The 18,873-nt window shown below is 40.0% G+C and overlaps 1 protein-coding gene across 3 annotated transcripts in view; it reads left to right on the top strand.

Annotated features, from left to right (window-relative positions):
• Positions 1-16,733, top strand: part of ECT2 (epithelial cell transforming 2) — a 37,493-nt gene extending 20,760 nt beyond the window's left edge. For 2 of the 3 annotated variants that reach the window (XM_063306438.1, XM_063306437.1), the window contains 6 exons: positions 30-149; positions 4,914-5,052; positions 6,961-7,115; positions 9,779-9,886; positions 11,297-11,443; positions 15,960-16,733. In XM_063306438.1, the coding sequence (XP_063162508.1) occupies positions 30-149; positions 4,914-5,052; positions 6,961-7,115; positions 9,779-9,886; positions 11,297-11,443; positions 15,960-16,049 (759 nt within the window). In that variant the 3' untranslated portion in view covers positions 16,050-16,733. Of the gene's footprint in view, positions 1-29; positions 150-4,913; positions 5,053-6,960; positions 7,116-9,778; positions 9,887-11,296; positions 11,444-13,655; positions 13,900-15,959 lie in introns of all 3 variants that reach the window. The other variant, XM_063306436.1, reaches the window with a different exon arrangement.
• Positions 16,734-18,873: the final 2,140 nt, after the last annotated feature.

Here is an 18,873-nt window from a genome sequence, read left to right as displayed (position 1 = left end):
TTTTAATGAGCTTCTCCTATGCCCAATAGGCTAACCTCTTGTCATCTCACCGCTGTCTAATTCAGCGCCTGGAAACGGTTGCACTTGGTGACGACCTCTGTGACAGAGGGGAGCAGGTCACTCTGTTCCTTTTCAACGACTGCCTGGAGGTAAGTCTGCAGTGACTCATTTGGCTGTGACATCCTAGAATGACTTGCAACTCTGAGGAATAAATAACCATCCAAATACCTGGAATTTGTGAAGGGCAACTTGAAAGCTGTTTTTTTTTTTTTTTTTGTCCTCAGTTGAAAGCATTGCACTATGTGTAGCAGTCACTCAGCTGGTAAGGACTGCTGGAAAAATTGTCACAGAGAGCACTTTCTCTCTGCAGTCTTAATGCTTTGTAACTCAATTTTGGGGATTGACAGGAAAGCCAGAAGAACTTTCTGCAGCTGTGTTTGCTGCGAGCCGTGAAAGTTTTGGTCAGAAGGAAAAGAGAGTAAATTGTCATTAGAGCAGTTAAGAAGGCCTTTCAGTAATCCCTCCTGGCCAGATGAAATACATGTGCATTCACTGACCTATTTCATAGCATGTGAAGCTATGATTTACTTACCTGGTTTGCATAAATTCCCATTGGATGAGGTCTCAAAACCAACACTAAGCATTGACCACAGTGTACAAATCAGGAGCTAGGTTATTATCACATGGGAAGTCCAAATCAAACAAACTGTGCTATTACATGCATCACACTGTGCTAAACTGTGGCATTTTAAAATGTAGTTTAGTTTATGGAATTAACTACAATTGAGTGGATTTGCACAAGACAGTGAGACAAAACCAAACAAACCATGATGTATGAACCCCATGAATTGCTGAGTTATGACCAAAATTCTACTTGTATTAAAACCAGAGATTATATCATAATCACAGAATTTAATCTGATGCAGCCTCCTTTGGTTTCTGAGAGTTGGCATTTCATCCATAAAGACAAAATGTAGCTCTCCTTTACCCCTTAGATACAAACAGTTTCATCAGAAGTTGAATTCTGTGTCTGACATTACACTATGTACTGGGTTGGTCTCTTAGAAATTGTACCAGCTGTGTAGCCTTGTTAGCTTGTGTAACTCTTGCCAGCTTAAACTGTATTGAACCACTGCTGTCCCCATTGTATGAAGTACGTTCTGTGAATCAGCTATTTTGGAGGACGCTTGGTTTCCGTCTGTACATGTAGCTTTGATAGACGGTCGCTTTTAAGACTTGATTCATCTGAGCGAGTGGACTTGCCTCCATAAAGATTTCAGAGGGCTCTGAAAATGTGGCATTGTTCTAATGTGCTCTTGCTTGTGGGACTGAATGCCACAGTGTGTGATCGATAAAACGGAATGTGTTCACTTCCCTGTGCATACAAGAAGATATATTTACTCTGAGATATACTCTTAGTAAGATCTGAGATTTCTATCAATACACCAGGTATATTGAAGAAAGCAATCCGTTGAATTGATTTCTTTAACAACTGCCTTAGCATCTTGGTTTTTCCAACAAATCTCCCAACCCAATAGCTCACTACTGTATATGCTTATGAATCTGAAAGGTGACTTGATACTCTTCAAGCTTTGCTGTCCTTCTCTACTGTCTTTCCCTCTTAACATCCACTTGATGCACAACAAGCCAGAGAACATCCTAGATTGGTTTTCTCTTCTTGGTGGATTGATGGATCATGGTTAACACTAGTATAATTCATCAGTTGGTCTCTTGGTGTTGCTTACAGTTCTGACACTGTTTCAGACTCAGGGCAGTGGCTCAGCAATGCATAAATTCTCATGGGACTTATTTGTGTTTAATGTGAATCAGTAACATGCCTGTGTCAGGTAATTCTGTTTTGCTGCTTCTTAGGCTACAGAAATGTCCACACAAGCAGTATAACCAGAAACTGCTGTTGGAAAGATACTGAGCTAGGGGAAAACAAACTAATCAAGTTTCAGAGGCTTGAGTCTAGTAAAGGAGAGGCCATAAAGCACATGTTCATTATGGTCTGTCCAAGCTGCATCATTAAGGATGTACAGCCTTCCATGCAAATCTGCCCTAAATAGTCAGGAGTGAATCTGAACCCAGCCCTTCATCTGTGATGTTAAATACTTAAGCAGATGGCCCATTGAATTTTAATTGCCAGGACCATAATACTGTTTGTGGGTTGGGTATAGCAGAGTTACTAGTTGCAGAATTCAGCTACCTGAGAATCTCAATGGTCACTTAGGAAGGAAAAAACACCTTTTCTTGTTTTTTTTTCTAACTTTGTTCTTGCTTTTCTATGCCACTAAAGGAGCTGCAATGAGGCTATCGTAAAACCCAGTGCAAGTAAAATCATAAAAGCAAAAACAGCAGTAGCATTGATGAATAGCAGATAGGTAGAGTCTCCAGGTGAAATAGAAAATCCAGTCAGAACATACCTTTATTAAGATCAACAACATTTGTCAAAAATATGCAGAAGTATTGTTCCTTCACTTAAAGCATGCGTATTTGTCTTCTAAACTGTTCATCTCAGAGTAGCTTCCAAATAGGGCAGTCCTTGCCCCCAAGTTTATAATCTAAATTATACAATGTGGCAGAGGAAAAAAAAACATGGAGAGGAAATAAGATAAAAGCAAACTCAAATATCAATTTGTATATTTCTTATAATGACCAGTTGAGAGAACCTGTTTGGAGAGAAGAGAAGGCACAAAAGGCTGATCTTCAGCACTGGGCTGGAATACCCTTGTTCTTTGTCTGTTGCAGCTTGATGAAATGGTTGCTGTGAGATATGACTATTGAGGGAGGAGTATGGACTTTTTCAGACTTCCAAGAACAAATTATAAGGAGTAGAGCAGCTATCTTGGGACAGGGCATATAATAGCCTGGATATCAACAACTTGTCTGTGGTGGAGGAATATGAAATGAGGTAAACTGATATATGTGAGAAATTTCATATGGGAAGAAGATATCTTTTTTTAAAATTAGGAATTAAAGCTCTTACTCTGTCAGTGCTGTTTTGTAATCTCAAAAAGCATTTGTAATTAGTGTTTCCAGGCATTTCTCAGACGTAACCTGTAATGTGGATGTCATCACTGTGAATGTTATTATAGCAAGCACAAGGTATATAGGGTTTAACAGGCTTAGACAACACTTGATGAGATCAGAAGTCATGAAACTGTGCCCTCTCCTTAACTAGAAGATACAAAATAAATTAAGCAAAAGTAATCCATGTAAATAGCTTAATATATTGGTATTAAGCTCTTTTTATATCCCAGTACAGTACAAAAGCCATCACAAAGCAGCTTATCTAATAAATCATGAGTATTATGGGGAAAAAACATTAATTTACATTTAATTAGACTAAAAACATGGAGTTGGAAGGACCATTAATATTGAGTCCTACTACTGCTTAGAGAATCCAGATTAAAGCATCTGCAGGAGATGGTTGTGCAGCCTCTGTTTTATCAGATTCAACAACGGAAGCTCATCACGACTCTAAGAAACTGAATCTATTAATCTGCTTTTAATCTAGGATTTTTTTTCTTGATACTCAAGTCCTTTTTGGAATTTAAGACTCTTCTTTATTGAGATTATTGAAAACAGAATGTAGTTCTCGTTCACGTATTCTATTCATCTTTCAATCTTCTTTTCTCAAAGATAATCATCCCTCAGTCTCTCTCCTTATAAGCCTTCATTTCCACTCTCTGATCATCCTTTTTCCCATTCTTTGAATCTGTTTGAAAGTTTCTTGAAGAGTAGTGCCCAGAACTTGCCACAGTAGCCAAGATGGGTTTTGACTAACATACACTAGGAAAAACTATTACTTCTGTGATTTGGGGGCTATACTTACCATACATATCCAATAATTTAGTGACCAGACTGTTCAGAGATTGCAGCCATTTTGTCCATGAGTGTGTGTTGTACATGCTTTAGTTTATAATGAGTATTGCAAATCATTTGGTTGCTGAAGTTGATCCTCTTAGGCCAGAGTTTCTCAACCAGGGTTTTGCGGAACCCTAGGGTTCTGCGAGAGGTCACTAGGGGTCCCTGGGAGATCACAATTTATTTAAAAAATTATTTCAGATTTGGACAACTTCACATTAAAGAGGTAAGTTTCATTCTTTATTTTTAGTTTAAGAACACTGTTAGTGCATATATACAGGCCTACTCATGAAATGAACATAATTTTGTAACTTCTGGCCTGAATGTGCAGGGGTTCCCCAAGGCCTGAAAAATATTTCAGGGGTTCCTCCAGGGTCAAAAGGTTGAGAAAGGCTGTCTTAGGCTGAGGTTCCTGTGCCTGTAAAACCACATTATTTGATTATAATTATTCCTTGATCAAGATGGCTGACAATAGTATTGCAAACAGGCTGAGGAATATTCTGCAGAAGTGCAGGTGTTGGTGTTTGGCACATTTGCAGAGAATTAGTATCAGATCTAGGCCACTGGCTATCCTGGTGCAAGGTAATATGGATGGCATATCCATTGCTATGTGGTCAGTGGAAAGGGATTATGTGAACTGTAGTCTCAAAAGCCTGGAGGGCAATAGATTGCCTAACCCTGCTCTCAAATAATTATCTTGCCCTCCGGACTTATGTGTGCTTGCATAGACTGGATTTAACAATGGAAGGGATATATTTAATTAGCATTCCCTGATACAGTGCTCTGCTACTTGCCATATGCAGCTTGGGGATATTTTGCGAGCACAAGGCAGAGGAGAAGAAGGGAGCATGTGGTGTTCAAGAGAACATAAAATCTCTGAATTACTCTCATAAAAGAGGGGGCGCATGGCATTTTAAGAAGAAACTATAAATCCATATGTTGCAATTGCTTAGGCTTTTTTTGTGGGCTACAAAACTTGTCATTTAAAGGTCTCTGAATATTGAAGCTCCTTTCTCACTGAGTGTTTCTTTGGCTTGTGACAGATTGCAAGGAAACGGCACAAAGTCATTGGTGGCTTCAAGAGTCCGCACGGCCACACCAGGCCGCCAGCCTGTCTCAAGCACATCGTCCTCATGCCTCTGTCTCAGATCAAGAAGGTGCTAGATATTCGAGAGACAGAAGGTTAGAACTTTTTCAAAGAAATGGGAGTGGGTAGGCTTTGAACCCCATCCCGGTGTCTCCAGACAGCTTCTCATAGAATACTCAAGTTGGGGAAGACTGAACCAATACATGGAATGATTGCTTCAAATACTGAAGGGTTTGGGCATGGCTGAGCAGCGAGATCTCCTCCAAAGAGGTTTACCCGGCAGTAAGAGAACTGTAAATAACGGTTAAAAGGAGCAGTGAGAGGAGACAGTCAAATGTCAGCTTTGAACTTGTATTTGTAGAAAACCATTCTCAAAGCTTTTAAAGCGCACAGCTCTTGCTTTTCTTTTTCTGTGTGCTTTGTGCAATGCTTGTCTAAAAATAAAGCATCTCATGTGGGTGTATTAACCTTTAAGAACAAAGGTTTATATGACTGGCACTTTAATCTTAAGCAGCAGTTAAGCCCACATTCTTGAAATCGTTTAGTGGGCAGATGCAGCTTTTTTCCCCCTAGATTGTGGCATTTACATGGCTGCAAGCCTCACTGAAATCAATGTGACTTTGCTGTGTAGTCAGTACTGTGGCATTAATTTCCCTTGTTTATATCAGCGTTTATTGCAGCAGCATTCTATACTTTAGAAAGACGACTTTTCTATAATTTGAGAAAAACTTGCCACGAGCTAGCTTCTTGCAGCCCTCCGTCATGCATACTTGAAATTTAACTGGAGCATTAAGACATGAGTTGCAAGTTTCTGTGCATTTTTTCCTTTGGTACATTCTTCCTTTTCCGGGGCTTGGCTTATATCAGCTGTCCTGAGTGAAAACAAACTGAAGTGCATTCCTGGGAAAATTAATTAAAGCCAGGTCTTCAAAGTCGAGTTTGATGACCTCAGGATGAAGTTGGGTTGGATTGGTTGTCAGAAAGAAGCCAACACAAGCTTGGTGAGGAGGGAAAAACTTTGCATATGCCACCTGAGCTGTAGGATCAGTAGATCAAACTAAAAATGTAGTAAAGCATGGAAGAGGACAGTTAAATGGCAGTAGAAGGGTCCTGCCCCTTGGCTGTTAATTGATCTCTCCAGCTAACTGTATGTATACTTCAGCTCCTAGAAAGAGTGAGGAACAGATTTTATATGAGCACTAAGCAAAAGAAAGTATTCTGAAGTATAGTGAATGGCAGGCAGCATTATTTTATCAGTTTCTTTTCTGTATCTGAAGCTTCAATAGAGTTTAAAATTCAAGCCATGATTGTGGAAAGTGGGCTTTTCTGAAAAGTCATATGTTACTATAATCTGACAGTGGGAAGAGAGTGGATGTTCTCAAGGGTTTGACCTCTGTCTCTGAAGATGTGTCAAATGCAGCTGCTCTGAATTCTCTGCAGTGACTCTGTTGTGGCTGAGTGTGTAGATATTTAGCTTTTACATCTTTATTCCACTTACATGGCTTTATATCCAGCTTTGTCCCTTGGGATTGCGTACCTTGTCTCAGCCACTGCAGGTTTAGAGTGGCTCCATAAAACATAGTGCAGCATTATTACAGCTTAATTAGCTTTAATCTTTTAGTTTTCTGTGGCTGGAGAAACTAACCACTATAGGCCCTAGAGATGGGAAATTCTCATAGGAGTGGATTCTTTTAATAGCATTTCTTGTGGTCTTTGAAGCCATAAGAAATTCTCTGGTGGCACGATTCGGCTGTACCGAGTAGCATTTTTAAGCTTTCAGTAAGCCATGAAAATGAGAGCTAATATGGGGAAAGGAAGTTCAGCTAGAGTTAAGTTTAGAAAGAGCCTATTACATATTGATATAGCTTGCTTGTTAATGTTCAGGGCTATAAATGCTAGTTCTTACCTTGACTTAATGTTTAGATCTCATAATATTCTCTAGTCCATGCTTTCCTCGTTTAACTGTTAAAGATTTTTTTAAAAAACATTTCTTTTCTCTACAGACTGCCGCAAAGCATTTGCATTGGTTGTGCGGCCACCAACAGAGCAAAGCAATCTTTTGTTCACTTTCCAAATAACCACCGAGGAACCCCTCAAGGAGGACTGGCTGAAGATGCTGTGTCGGCATGTAGCGAACACAATATGTAAAGCAGACGCTGTAAGCACTTGAGATCAGAGTTGATATTGAGTACATACTGTAGAATGAGTTAATAGGACCAGGGCTATTCTAATCTTTAGGGCTGGGAGTCACATTTGGGATTTCCAGAGCATCTTTGGGTATGGTCACAAAATGGCTGTAGTGAGGCTGTGGCCCATTACAAAACCTATTTGCCAAAAGACTACTGAGTGACTCTCCGCCATCTTCTTTAACCTCCCAGGTTGTCCTGTACCCCACCATCTCCTTGACCCTTTGCTTTTTGCCTGGACAGACTTTCCAAGCAAGCCCTAGGAAGCCGCTTCCCACCATTTAATTTCCTAAAAGTGCTTAGGGGTCCGTTTGAGGTCGAGGCATTGGTGAGATTTATTTATTTATTAAGCCTCATTTGTATGCTGCCTACTCCTTGGAACTCTAGGTGGCTAAAACCAAATAAGAAAAAAGGTTAACAAATAAAACAATAATACTATTCCTTAAAAAAAAAAAACTATTGCCAACCTTGGGAGATCTTCCTGCTTGAATGCCCTGTGAAACAAAACAGTACTGACCATTTTTCTGAAGGTTGTAAGGGACGCATTTGATCTCTCGGAGCATGATATTCCAAGAGGGGGCTGGAATATCCTGAGAATCTGGTTCTCTGAGTGCCCCCCACTTCCCCTCCCAGCCCTTGAAGCATCTTTCTGCTAGACCGTGTAGGGCAGACAGATTCTACCTGGAAAGACAGGCCTAAAGTTAGGGCTGTGCAATGTTTTGGATTTTATTCAGAAAAGGTGCTTCAAAGTGAGAACCAATGTAGCATCTGTCTGTGGCTCATTGAAGTAGCGACCTCTTTTTCTGGGATTACATGGCTGCTGAGGAGGGACTTTCCCTGCAGCCCCAGAAATAAATGTGACCGCTTTAATGAGTCACAGACCAGTGCTGCATTTTATGTATGTATGGATGGATAGATGGATGTCTCAAATTTGTACTACTGCCCATCTCCCCCAAGAAGGGACTCTGAGCATTCACACTCCTACTGATTCCAAATCATCTCTTCTGAATCAGATGCAAAACACTGCATAGTCTTCAATCCAAATACAAATTATGCTTCAAGCTGGCGCTTTGCTTTCCAGGATCTTACCGTCTACTTTTTAAAAATTTTAAATCTTAAATCAATTGTGGTAGGACCCTGGTAGGCATCAAGGAATATGTTGCTGGGCATATAGTCGTCTCCAGTCATCATGTTGAGGATCACTGTATGGGAGATCTATGTATGACAACTAAACTTATTGTCGTCATAATCCAGGTATGTTGGCAGAGTTTCAACCAGTACATTGGCAAATCCCAATGTTCTGTCATGCTTTGAACAGTCATGGGATAGCACCTGCAGATCATAAAATGCCCTATAAACCAAAAACCAGCTTATTTTGGATACATTATTCCCAAGTGGTACAGTAATGTCTTTTAGGTAGTCTACTGGCAGATATTGATGTTAGAAATATAAAACCTGAATGGAATAGTATGGAAATATCATCACTTATAGGCCTGTTTGATATGCCAGCCTTTGTGGCATGAGGTAAACTCTTGACCCAGCAAGGTTTCCTTTTCTGGAAGCTTTTGCACCCTAATTGTTGACTCTCGTACAAGACTCTTCTTGGGAAAGCTGTCTGCTTCAATTATTTTTAAGAGCTGTTTGTTTACATTCTTTTTATTTATTTATTGTGATTTTTTTAGTATTTTAGACATTTTTTTTTAGCTGCCATGATTTTGATTTTGATTTTGTCCAAAGGCAGGGTAATAAATACGTGGAATAAAATTAGTAGAGCTTACAGTATGTTTTGAGGTGCCCACTTGATTGATTGCATTCTCCAAATCAAAGGCAAATAATGTCTTTTTCTGGAAATACAGCGAATCAGGCATTAAAGTACTATAACATGGTCTGTGTGTGTGTGTGTGCACGCACGCACACACTGTATATAATTTAGAATACTTGCTTCTTTGGACTCTGTTTTGTCCACAGAGTATGGGTTGAACATACTCTGTTAGCAACGGTATATCTTAGGCTGTGGTGGTGAGAGCATGTCAGAGATGTATACTCCATTGAGCTCTGTGGAGTTTTCTGAGCACATATGAAAAGATAAACTGTCTTTTAGATGTTGTGATAAACAACATGTAGGTGTCAAGGAACCCATCTCCAGGTTCAAGACAAACCTGGTGTCAAGTTGAATTACAAATAGGCTCCAGATATATTTACTACTTCATCACTGCAAGTCACACCCGTCCTTTCTGCTCTGGTGATCCATGGCTTGTCTCCTGTTTTCCAGCATAAGGGAATCTTGATTTCTTGACTATGTGTGGCTTGCATCCTTTCTTCTAGGGAAAAAAAACCCTTTGCTTTGTCAAATTACTCATACACCATTCCCACATGGTGGCAGCAGAGCCTTAAAACCTGATTTTTTTTCCCATTTGCCAAATAAACCATAGAAAGCGCCTATACAGCGGTCAGTACAGGAATAGTGTGCCAGATGCATTGTGTGTGTATGTGTGTATGCAATGTATATATTTATCTCCTAAGAAAGGGAGGCTTGTGAAATTTGGGAACTTAAGCAGGGTTTTTGAATGTGGATTTGAAATTCAAGGTAGCATTTTTCCCCTCGAAGTTAACTGTTGGGGCTTTTTCCTGCCAGGAAAATCTTATTTATGCAACTGATCCTGATTCTATTGAAGTAAACACAAAAGATGTGGATAGTACATTGAGTAGAGCGTCACGGGCCATAAAGAAAACATCCAAGAAGGTAAGAGGCTTAGCTTAAAAGGACTTGCTTCCTTCAATTCTAAATTGGGGACACAATTCATTTCCCAGTAAAATGATATTTTTAATTTTATATAGCATTTTAAATACTTCACTGCCTTATTTTAGCTTTCATACAAAAAACCCATCATCTTATTGCCTTAGCCTGGTGTCAGAATCTAGGTTGCTTAAGAGAACCCTTCTCCTCAAAACACACAAACTCCCTAACATAAAGCTGTTAAAAACCCTGTTAAACTTTCAGAAAAAAGCAGTTAAAATCATCCTTGGTAAGAATCACAAAGCCTGGCTTTTTGATCCCACTATGATAAAATACAGGTCTTTTAATATTTTCCAGCTTAGTGTTTAAGAAACGAAAGAGGCACTTGTACATATCCTGTGCTTCTGAAGAGATTGTGTATCTTGTCCACTAACCAGTGCCACTCTTAATTTACTTATTGTAGGAAAATGTTGTCAAATATGGGAGGAATTGGTGCAAGTTGAAAAATAGCCTGCAGCATAATTGGAAAGTGTGGGGCAGAGAAGGGAAGGGATGGAGAGATTGACAAGGAAGGAACAGGTTTGAACTGAATGAGAAATGTTCCCTTTTATAGCTTTCCACCTGCAGTGCTTTCCGTAGGCACAGAAAGATCTGCTGCTATGGGGCTGCCCCTGCCAACTTTTTCAGCAGAGAGGCATTTCTTGCCAAATTCTTATTCCTGTATTTATTGTTTCCTCCTTTACTGGCAAAATGACTTTTGGGTAATGCTTTGTGAGACAATGAATACCTGCTGACGTTTTGCTAGCCTTGCTAACATCAGGGCATGCTCATTGTCTCCCACAGCATTGCCTGGATATAATTTCACCAATCAGTGGGAGCCGTGAAAATCTACACTCTGTGTTCCCTTATTTATCAGAGTTCTCTTGTCAATCACTCTGGGAATAATAAAATAACTAATAGTAATGAAGCTCACAGAGTGCCTCTGGGCCAGTCACTGGTGTTCAGCCCAACCTACTTCAAGCTGGCTGTTGCAGGAATGAAGTTGAAGGAGGCTGTGTTATATGCACCTGCCTTGAATTTGCCCAAGAAAAGTGAAATGTAAATCGGTAAAACAAATCAACATCATAAAGAACTAACCCTTTTCCAGTAAACCATTTGGAAATCTACAATAGTGGTGCACGACTGCTTTGCCTGGCAAACCAAAAGAAAAGAAAATTTGAAGTTGCAAAAGAAAAGAAAAATTGACGTGGGTATAACCTGAAATGAGATTTACAACATTTTGTGAATCATAGTGTACTTAAAGCTCAGCACAACGTTCCTGGGCTGAAATTTGGAACCAATTTTCCACTTTGCACATCTGGCACAACTCCCTTGTTTTGACTATTGCTTTGTTGGTGTCTTGTCAACATTCTGCAGGTTACACGAGCATTCTCTTTTTCCAAGACCCCAAAGAGAGCACTTCGAAGAGCATTGATAGCCCACAACAGCGTAGATGGAAGTAATTTCTGCACCGCCAGTGAAAGCTGTTTAGGGGGCCGCCTTGCCAGTACTTCATCGTTAGCAGTAAGTGACATGCCTGGGGACATCTGGAATAATATGGAAGCCAAGGCAGAGGCTGATTCTTGGGTTGTGCTTGTGACCTGCTTATATCACATATTTTAATTTTCTGAAGTCCTACCAGCTCCTGTATCTGGTCAGTGTGATTAAAAAATATGCTGCCCAGTGGTAAAGAAACATTTTGCAACAGTAGCCAGAGATATGGAAGCAGAAGGGACATGCTGAGGGATTATTTAACAGATAGCAAATGAAAGGTTTTGAGAAAACAAGGCAGAAATATTCTCAGAGTATCTGAAGAGGTTTAAAAAAATCTGGGTAACTGGAAAGGCCCTCTAATACTGCATATGATAACATTGTTTGTGTGGTTGGGCTGGGAATTTAGAAAGTTCTAAGCATGACAAAATTGCTCAAATGTTACCGGCACCCCACATGAACACAGGCAATGAGTCTTGCCCTCCAGCATCACTGGTCTGTGCAGAAATGAATTTACATGTGTGAATGCACAGAGGACTATATGAAGAACCAGTTACAGGAAAAGCAGTTTGCTAAAAATACTCAAAACTATTAACTTGGACCAAGAACATGGGATGAAACTCCTCATTAATACAGTTAAATATGAATTTGTGCTCTCTTAGCCACAAATTGATGGCAGAAGCCTGTGATGGCTGGCTTCCCTGTTCCCCTTTCACCTAACCAGACCAAAGTTTGCTTTTTTTTTGCACATCAGGTCATAGCAAAACCATGTTAAGGAAGTTCTCTTAGTCCTCAGCAGCTTAGTTACTTCAGCAAAGCTTCAAGGGCACCAGATTCTCCTTCACTTTCTACCCATTTATCCCAAGTCTTGTCTTGAACAGATTTCAGGGTGTGCAAGGAAGAAAGAGAACTTCTTTTACCAGTGGTCATTATTTCATCAGTGACAGATGGAACTGGTTACAGTCTTCTGTGGCATATTTTAGAGTACTGGTAGTCCTTGATTTAGGATGGCAGTTGGGACTGGAATTTCCATCGCTAAGTGATGCGGTTGTAAACTGTGACTGCATTGCTTAGCGATGGCAATTCTGGCAGTCGCAGTTGCTGTCGTTAACCAAATCTCACAATCATTGGGCAAGGCAACCAAAGTCAGTGGGGAAGCCAGCAGGAAGTTGCAAGTCCCAGGCCCACAGGCAGGTAAGTGGCTGCTGCCGCGTGGGGGAGGGAATGAGGGGGGGTGCGAAAGTGTGGGTCAGGAAGGGTGCGAGGGGGTGCATGAGAGGCACAGCAAGGGAATGCACGAGAGGTGCAGGTCAGGGAGGGTGCACAAGGTGTGTGACGGGCTGGTACAGCACAAGCGCAGAGGGGCTGGGGAGGTGCACGGGTGGGGGAGACTGACCCCAGCAACTTGCAACCTTCCGTGCCAGCTTCCCCACTGTCTTTCTGGGGAAGCCGGCAGGGAAGGTTGCAAATGGCAATCACGTGAATATGGGGCAATGTAACCGGTCATAAGTGCGAGCCGGTTGCCAAGTGCCCAGATTGCCACCACGTGACTGCAGGGGTGCTGGGACGGCCGGAATTCCGAGGACTGGTTGTAACCATCATTCGGGCAGCTCCGTTGTAACTTTGAACGGTTGCTGAACAAATGGCCATAGGTTGAGGACTACCTGAATGCAGAAGTCTTTGTATATCTAAATTTTAGCATGATTAATAGGAAGTCAAAGAAATAGCTGTTTAGGATACATTCAAGGCTGTTTCGTTTCATCAGTATCTACTCTTCTTAGGCTCAGTGCACGTGTTTTATAATTTGTATGGTTATCTAGGTTAAAGTAGATCTAAAGGTTTAAACCAATGTTTGGTATTATTTAAGGATCTCTTTGTAGAGAAGGTGCTGCCAAATGCTTGCTTGCTTTATCTTAATGCAGCTACCAGTTTCCAGTGATAGCATGGCCTTATGCTAGAATGAGTTTTTTCCCCTCTGAAAGATTTATATTACTGAAAACAGCTGAAAAGATTAGTTATATTGGTAAGAAAATCATGATCGGTGAACAGTAAATCTTGTTCACGTGTCTTGAATATGTTGCCCTGTTGGGTTGAAAGGACATTCTTGGTATGCTGTTTTGATTTGAAGAATATCAGGGCTCTTATTACAAGTTAGTGAAAGAAAGTATGTAAAATCCTTAAATTTGGCTTAGATGCAACGTGTAGATTAACTTTGTTTTCTTCCTCCTTCCTATATTGTTTTTAGATGATGCGTACTACTTCTACATACAGCTTAAATGGACCAATTATACATTCCATTAACATACAGCGTTCCAACTCTATTGACGGGACCTCCCAAAATATTAGACCTCGACCTCTAATTCGTACTTCTCATGGCCTAGAAAGGCGAATGGCTTCCAGCTCCGAAAACTTAAATAGCTGCTCCCTGGCCAGTTCTTACCCAATCACCAGCAGTGATGAAGCGGGTGATGACCATAGAGCTGCTTAAAGTGAGCTCCATCACCACTCTGGGGGCACTCCTTGGAGACAAAGTAACTTGTGTTAAATATGGCACATAGTCTATCCAAGATCCTCTAGATTCTGGCTCTGTTTCTCTGGGTTCTCTGGGCACCATTTTGATCCCTTTGATTTAACTATGTATATCAAGATATTGCTCAATTCTGGGTTTCTTCTCATGCTTTATGATAGTTTCAAAATGTTGTTGGATTAAACCCTGTTTTTTTTTAATTCCTAAACTTTCTTGAGCAAAAACAGTTTGGATGTCATATTACAGAGTCCATTCTTCCATGATCTTTACATCTATATATTCTCTTGCTGTTGATCTGTAGCAGAACCACCAAGAGATATTAATAGTCCCAATGGTGCAAAGTAGCCTAGGATAAGATGCATGGTGGGCAGCGTTTCTTTTCCTCTCTTGGTTAGAGCAATTTCAGTACCTTTGTCTGGTGCAGGTCATCAAAATGTTTAAATGGTCTTTAAAACTGGTGGCAAATCTAGTTAGTTAATTAATTATGCAGGCATATAAGCTGCTTCAGTCATAGCTGACTAGTGGCGTACACTCCATCTGTAACAAAGATGAAACCAGCAATAACAAAACAGCATTTATAATCCTTAATCCTATTATGCCAAAGAAATGCTTTCCAATATGGACCATCACAGATTTGGAGGGGGAGGGGCATATCCACTTTGGTCCCCAAAGGCTTCCTGCAACAACCAGGTCTTAATGGCATTCCTATATTCCAAAAGGGTGGGAGTTGTTCTAATCCTAGGTAGGAAGACGAGCAGTGACAGAGAAAGCCTGTTTTCAAGGGCCCTTCCTGGCGGGTAATTCACTCTAGGAAGAAGGACCCAAAGGAAGCCCCCCTTCCTCAATCTTATAGAGAGTAGGCATCCCCCAAAATATCCAGATCCTAAGCCATATACGGATTTAAAGGTGACAGCTAGCCCACTGAACGACACCTGGAAGCCCACTGACAACCAATGTAGCTCTCCAAGTAGTGGTATTGCATAGGCAAAATGAGGAGTGCCCATAATTACTCAAGCCACAGTATTCCCTGGAGGTTTAAGTGGCCCCAGCCCCTGTCATGCCTTAAACAGGCCTTGAAGATCTGACTCTTCCACAAGTGCTAGGTTAAGAAGTATGGGCCTTTGTGGGAACTATGTTAATGTGTCAGTGTATTGTTCCCAGGTTATTGCCGCCTTTTATTTTATTTTATTTTATTGGGTATGTTTTTAAAATTATACCCTGCCCAGAGCTGCTATGAGCTAGGTGGCATATAAATTAGATTTACATATAATTTTATAAATAAATTCTGTACCATATGTAGCTTCCAGGTGGCCTTCACGAACAGCCCCATGTAAAGCACATTTAAGAAATCCAACCAAGAAATGACCAAGGGTTGAGTGGCCATGTGCAGGATCTCCTGGTCCAGGAACTGCCATAAATGATACACAAGATGGTTGTGCAGAGGCCCTCTCAGCCTCCTGCCCTCTGCTCTTCAAGGAGGAACTATGAGTCCAAAAGGACCACCTGTTCTGAATTACAGAGTGCCATTTTGCCCTAAGGAGATAGATTGGTTAGAAATAAGCAAGCCAGCCATTTTTTTTAAAGGTTGGAAATGTTGGTAGGGTGAAACTGCTCTTAAATAAAGTTAAATAACTAATGAGGTCTTACTGTTTTCTTCTTTTTTGAGGATTGGTTACGTTAGACATGAACCTTGCAGGTCAGAAAGTTCATAGGAAACTGATTTAAAATAAATGCAATGTACTGTACACCCATGTGTATCAATAGTGTTGCTGAAGGCATTTGGGATTGCTTTTAATGATGAAAATGAGGGTTAGAAATTTCATACATAAGACAGTATATAGGAAATTTGGAAGATTTAATTTTTTAGAATAAAAACAAGAAAGAACTCTCATTGTGTTTTCTGAAATAGCCTTGATTATACTTCCCTTCTCCCACCCACTCATTTTGAAAAGTACTTTATTGACATTTTTTTTCTGCAAGAGATTATAGTCTTAATACTTCTTTGTTTTTTAAACAATACAGAGCATCCACTCTCCTTCCTTGATCAATCTGCCATCAGTATTTGAAAAGAGGAGCCATACCTTCAGTCGGTCAACTACTCATTTGATATGAAGTGGCTGGAAAATGGAGTGGCAGCTTAATGTGATGCTGACCAAAAGAAGTCCTAAGTGTTCAAGCAACCATATGCTGACATAAATGGTGGTACTTAGTTAGCACTTAGTGGCAATTAGTTAACTTTTAGGTAACACTAAGTTAAACCACCAAGAATAAGGAATGGACTGTGTTACAGATAACATATTAGTTTGCACAGATTACTTTATATACACAATGGAGATATTTTGCTCAGTCTAAACCATTCATTAAAATGAATTGCATTTTTAATAGCCTTTGTGGATTGGATGTTGTCAAGTAACTACTGCATGGACAAATATCTAAAGTAAAATATTTGCTTCACATTTAAAATATAGATAATGGACTTCCTTTAATAGGCTATTGAAAAGATAATGCTTTTTTGAAGCCTAAATATATTTTAGCAGGACAGTGTGGTGATGGTGATGGTTTTCCTGGCAACCTATATATCTGCCCAGTGATCTGAAGTTTAGCTGCTGTTTTTTAAAAAAAACTTTTGTCCAACAGTTTGGAAAATCAACTGAAGTGGAAGACCCTGGAAAAATAATTGTAGATAATTGTATTGAACAGTTGTTTTTTTTAAAGCTTTGTGAAACACTTCCTTTATATAGACTGCACATATTTCAGAACAGAGATAAAAATGTAGATCTAAGTTTAATATCTACAGCTGCTATTTTTTTATTCATAGGCTTTCATATAAATTGATTTGAAACATTAACCCTTTGATTCCCCCCCCTCCCACTTCTGGTAATTCCTTTGCAACATAAAAAATAATGAAGTTCCCAGAATGTATTCCTCCACTCATTCTGGGAATTAAATTTCTGCACATAATCAAACTTTCTCTTGCTGCCTTTATTTGCAAGTGGTATCAGATGGGAGTCCTTACTCTTCATCCTCTTAACAGCAGGTGGCTACATACAAGTTAGTATAACTTACAGTATACCTTTATCACTTTTGTATCTTTTAAAATACCGTGCTGACAAAAACTTGTAAATAAACTGAACTGTGTAATTTTGGATGTATAATCCCATTGATTGTATGCCTTGTCCTAACTTCTGTAATAACTGTTCTATGTTTCAGCACTATGAACAGCACAGCCTGCTGTGTTGCTTTTCAAAATTTCTTAGAGGGAAAACAATTTTCCAAACTCATCTGTTCTTACCTACTTTTTTTTTTGTAATTAGTTGCCTAGATACTATGAACAGTGTTGGCTTGGCTGCTGTCTACATAAACTCGAATATTATTGAGACTTTATCATTGATTTCAATACTGTTTTGTGGTTGATGTATCCCTTTTACATAAGAGGAGGGGTGGGCAGATTGATAAGAAGCTAGCCAATGACATTGTTGGGTGGGGAAAGGTTCCCCAAATCCTTCCTAGCATTGCTGCAATTGTAAATTGTATGGCATAGGCAAGCTGTGTCTTAATTCCAGATATGGCCTGGTAAACCCAATGAAGCTTCTTTGGACAATAGGTATCCAAGATAGCTTGTGAATTGGCCAGTTTTATACCATGAGGTGTTGCCAAGCCAGAGAGTATTGCATCCAATCTGTGTTTTGGCTCTGCAAAGAAGTACAGAAGGCTAACTCAGATCAGTATGTGGAGCTTCATATTCTAACAATAGATTAAGTGGGACTGGAAGCAAGAAAAGAAATGTGACATAATGGTAGACAGCAAGAGGTGGCTAACATATGATGGCAATTTGTCTCAAGATGAGCAATCTGTTTTTTATTTAAAGCTGCAGTAATTTGCCCTCCTACAGTCTGGCAGTGTAGCAATTTCAATATCAAAATTTTCACCTTTTTTAGGGTCAAGAGCCCTTCTGATGAGAAGGGTGAGAATGTGGATGGGATGAATCACTGCTTTAAAGATAAACTTCTTTCTCTCTTTCAGTGCTGTACTCAAATGTTCCAGTCAGTTCTATTTAAAGTTCCTGGTTCTGTTGGAAGAGGCTTTTTTCTTCCTGCAAGCTATCAAGGCATTTATGGACCAGCCTGCTTCTCAGGATTGTTAGATTAGACTACAATTCCCCAAATTCCCTGGCAGCCTGGGCATTAGGAAATTTTCACGGTTCTTTTAGCACATAGCAGTACAGATCCTTTTAAGTTCTTTTGTTGTTTCTTGAAAGCATTTTTAATACTGAAATCAAAAATAGGAAACCAATCTGGCTGAAATGGTTGGCTTCTAAGCACATGTAAGCGTGCACATTCTGATACCCTCTTGTGACTAGCAACCTTTCCAAGACTCAAGATGACCTAATGTTATGCAACACTATGCTTTGTCAATTGGCTCCCTTTTTCTCTTGCAGAGATACAGATACATAATTGAAAAGAACATAACCATCCAGCCTAAACTGATTCCATAAGTGCTTGTAACACTAAGAACCTAAGATTTGATTCCCCCAGTCTTGAGTCAGTCTGATGAGCATCACTGAGGCCTTACATGAAGTTCAGATCTTTTTACTGCATGTTAAATTTTCAGGATCTAAAGGGCTACCTCCATTTTGATATGGAAAGTTTTTGGTTCTCCCCGTATAGAAAAGCGACCAGACCAGAGGGATGATGGTTGCCCCCCTCTTTTTCTAAAAGGTCAGTTACTTCATTACTAAACTTGAAGGCTGAATTTGGATGTCATATCAGAGAAAGCCAAAACCGGAAAACATTGTGGATTGATGTTCAACCATAGCTGCCTACCTTCTGCAAGTATTTTTCAACTGGCTATGGTGACAAATTAATATACAAGAGGCATCTTTCCATGGGATCAGTGATGCTCAGTAAGCATATGTGCAGATCCAGTGAAAATAAGC

The sequence above is a fragment of the Candoia aspera genome, chromosome 6, assembly GCF_035149785.1.
Source record: "Candoia aspera isolate rCanAsp1 chromosome 6, rCanAsp1.hap2, whole genome shotgun sequence".
Taxonomy (NCBI): domain Eukaryota; kingdom Metazoa; phylum Chordata; class Lepidosauria; order Squamata; family Boidae; genus Candoia; species Candoia aspera.
This window is presented reverse-complemented; position numbering and strand designations above follow the sequence as displayed.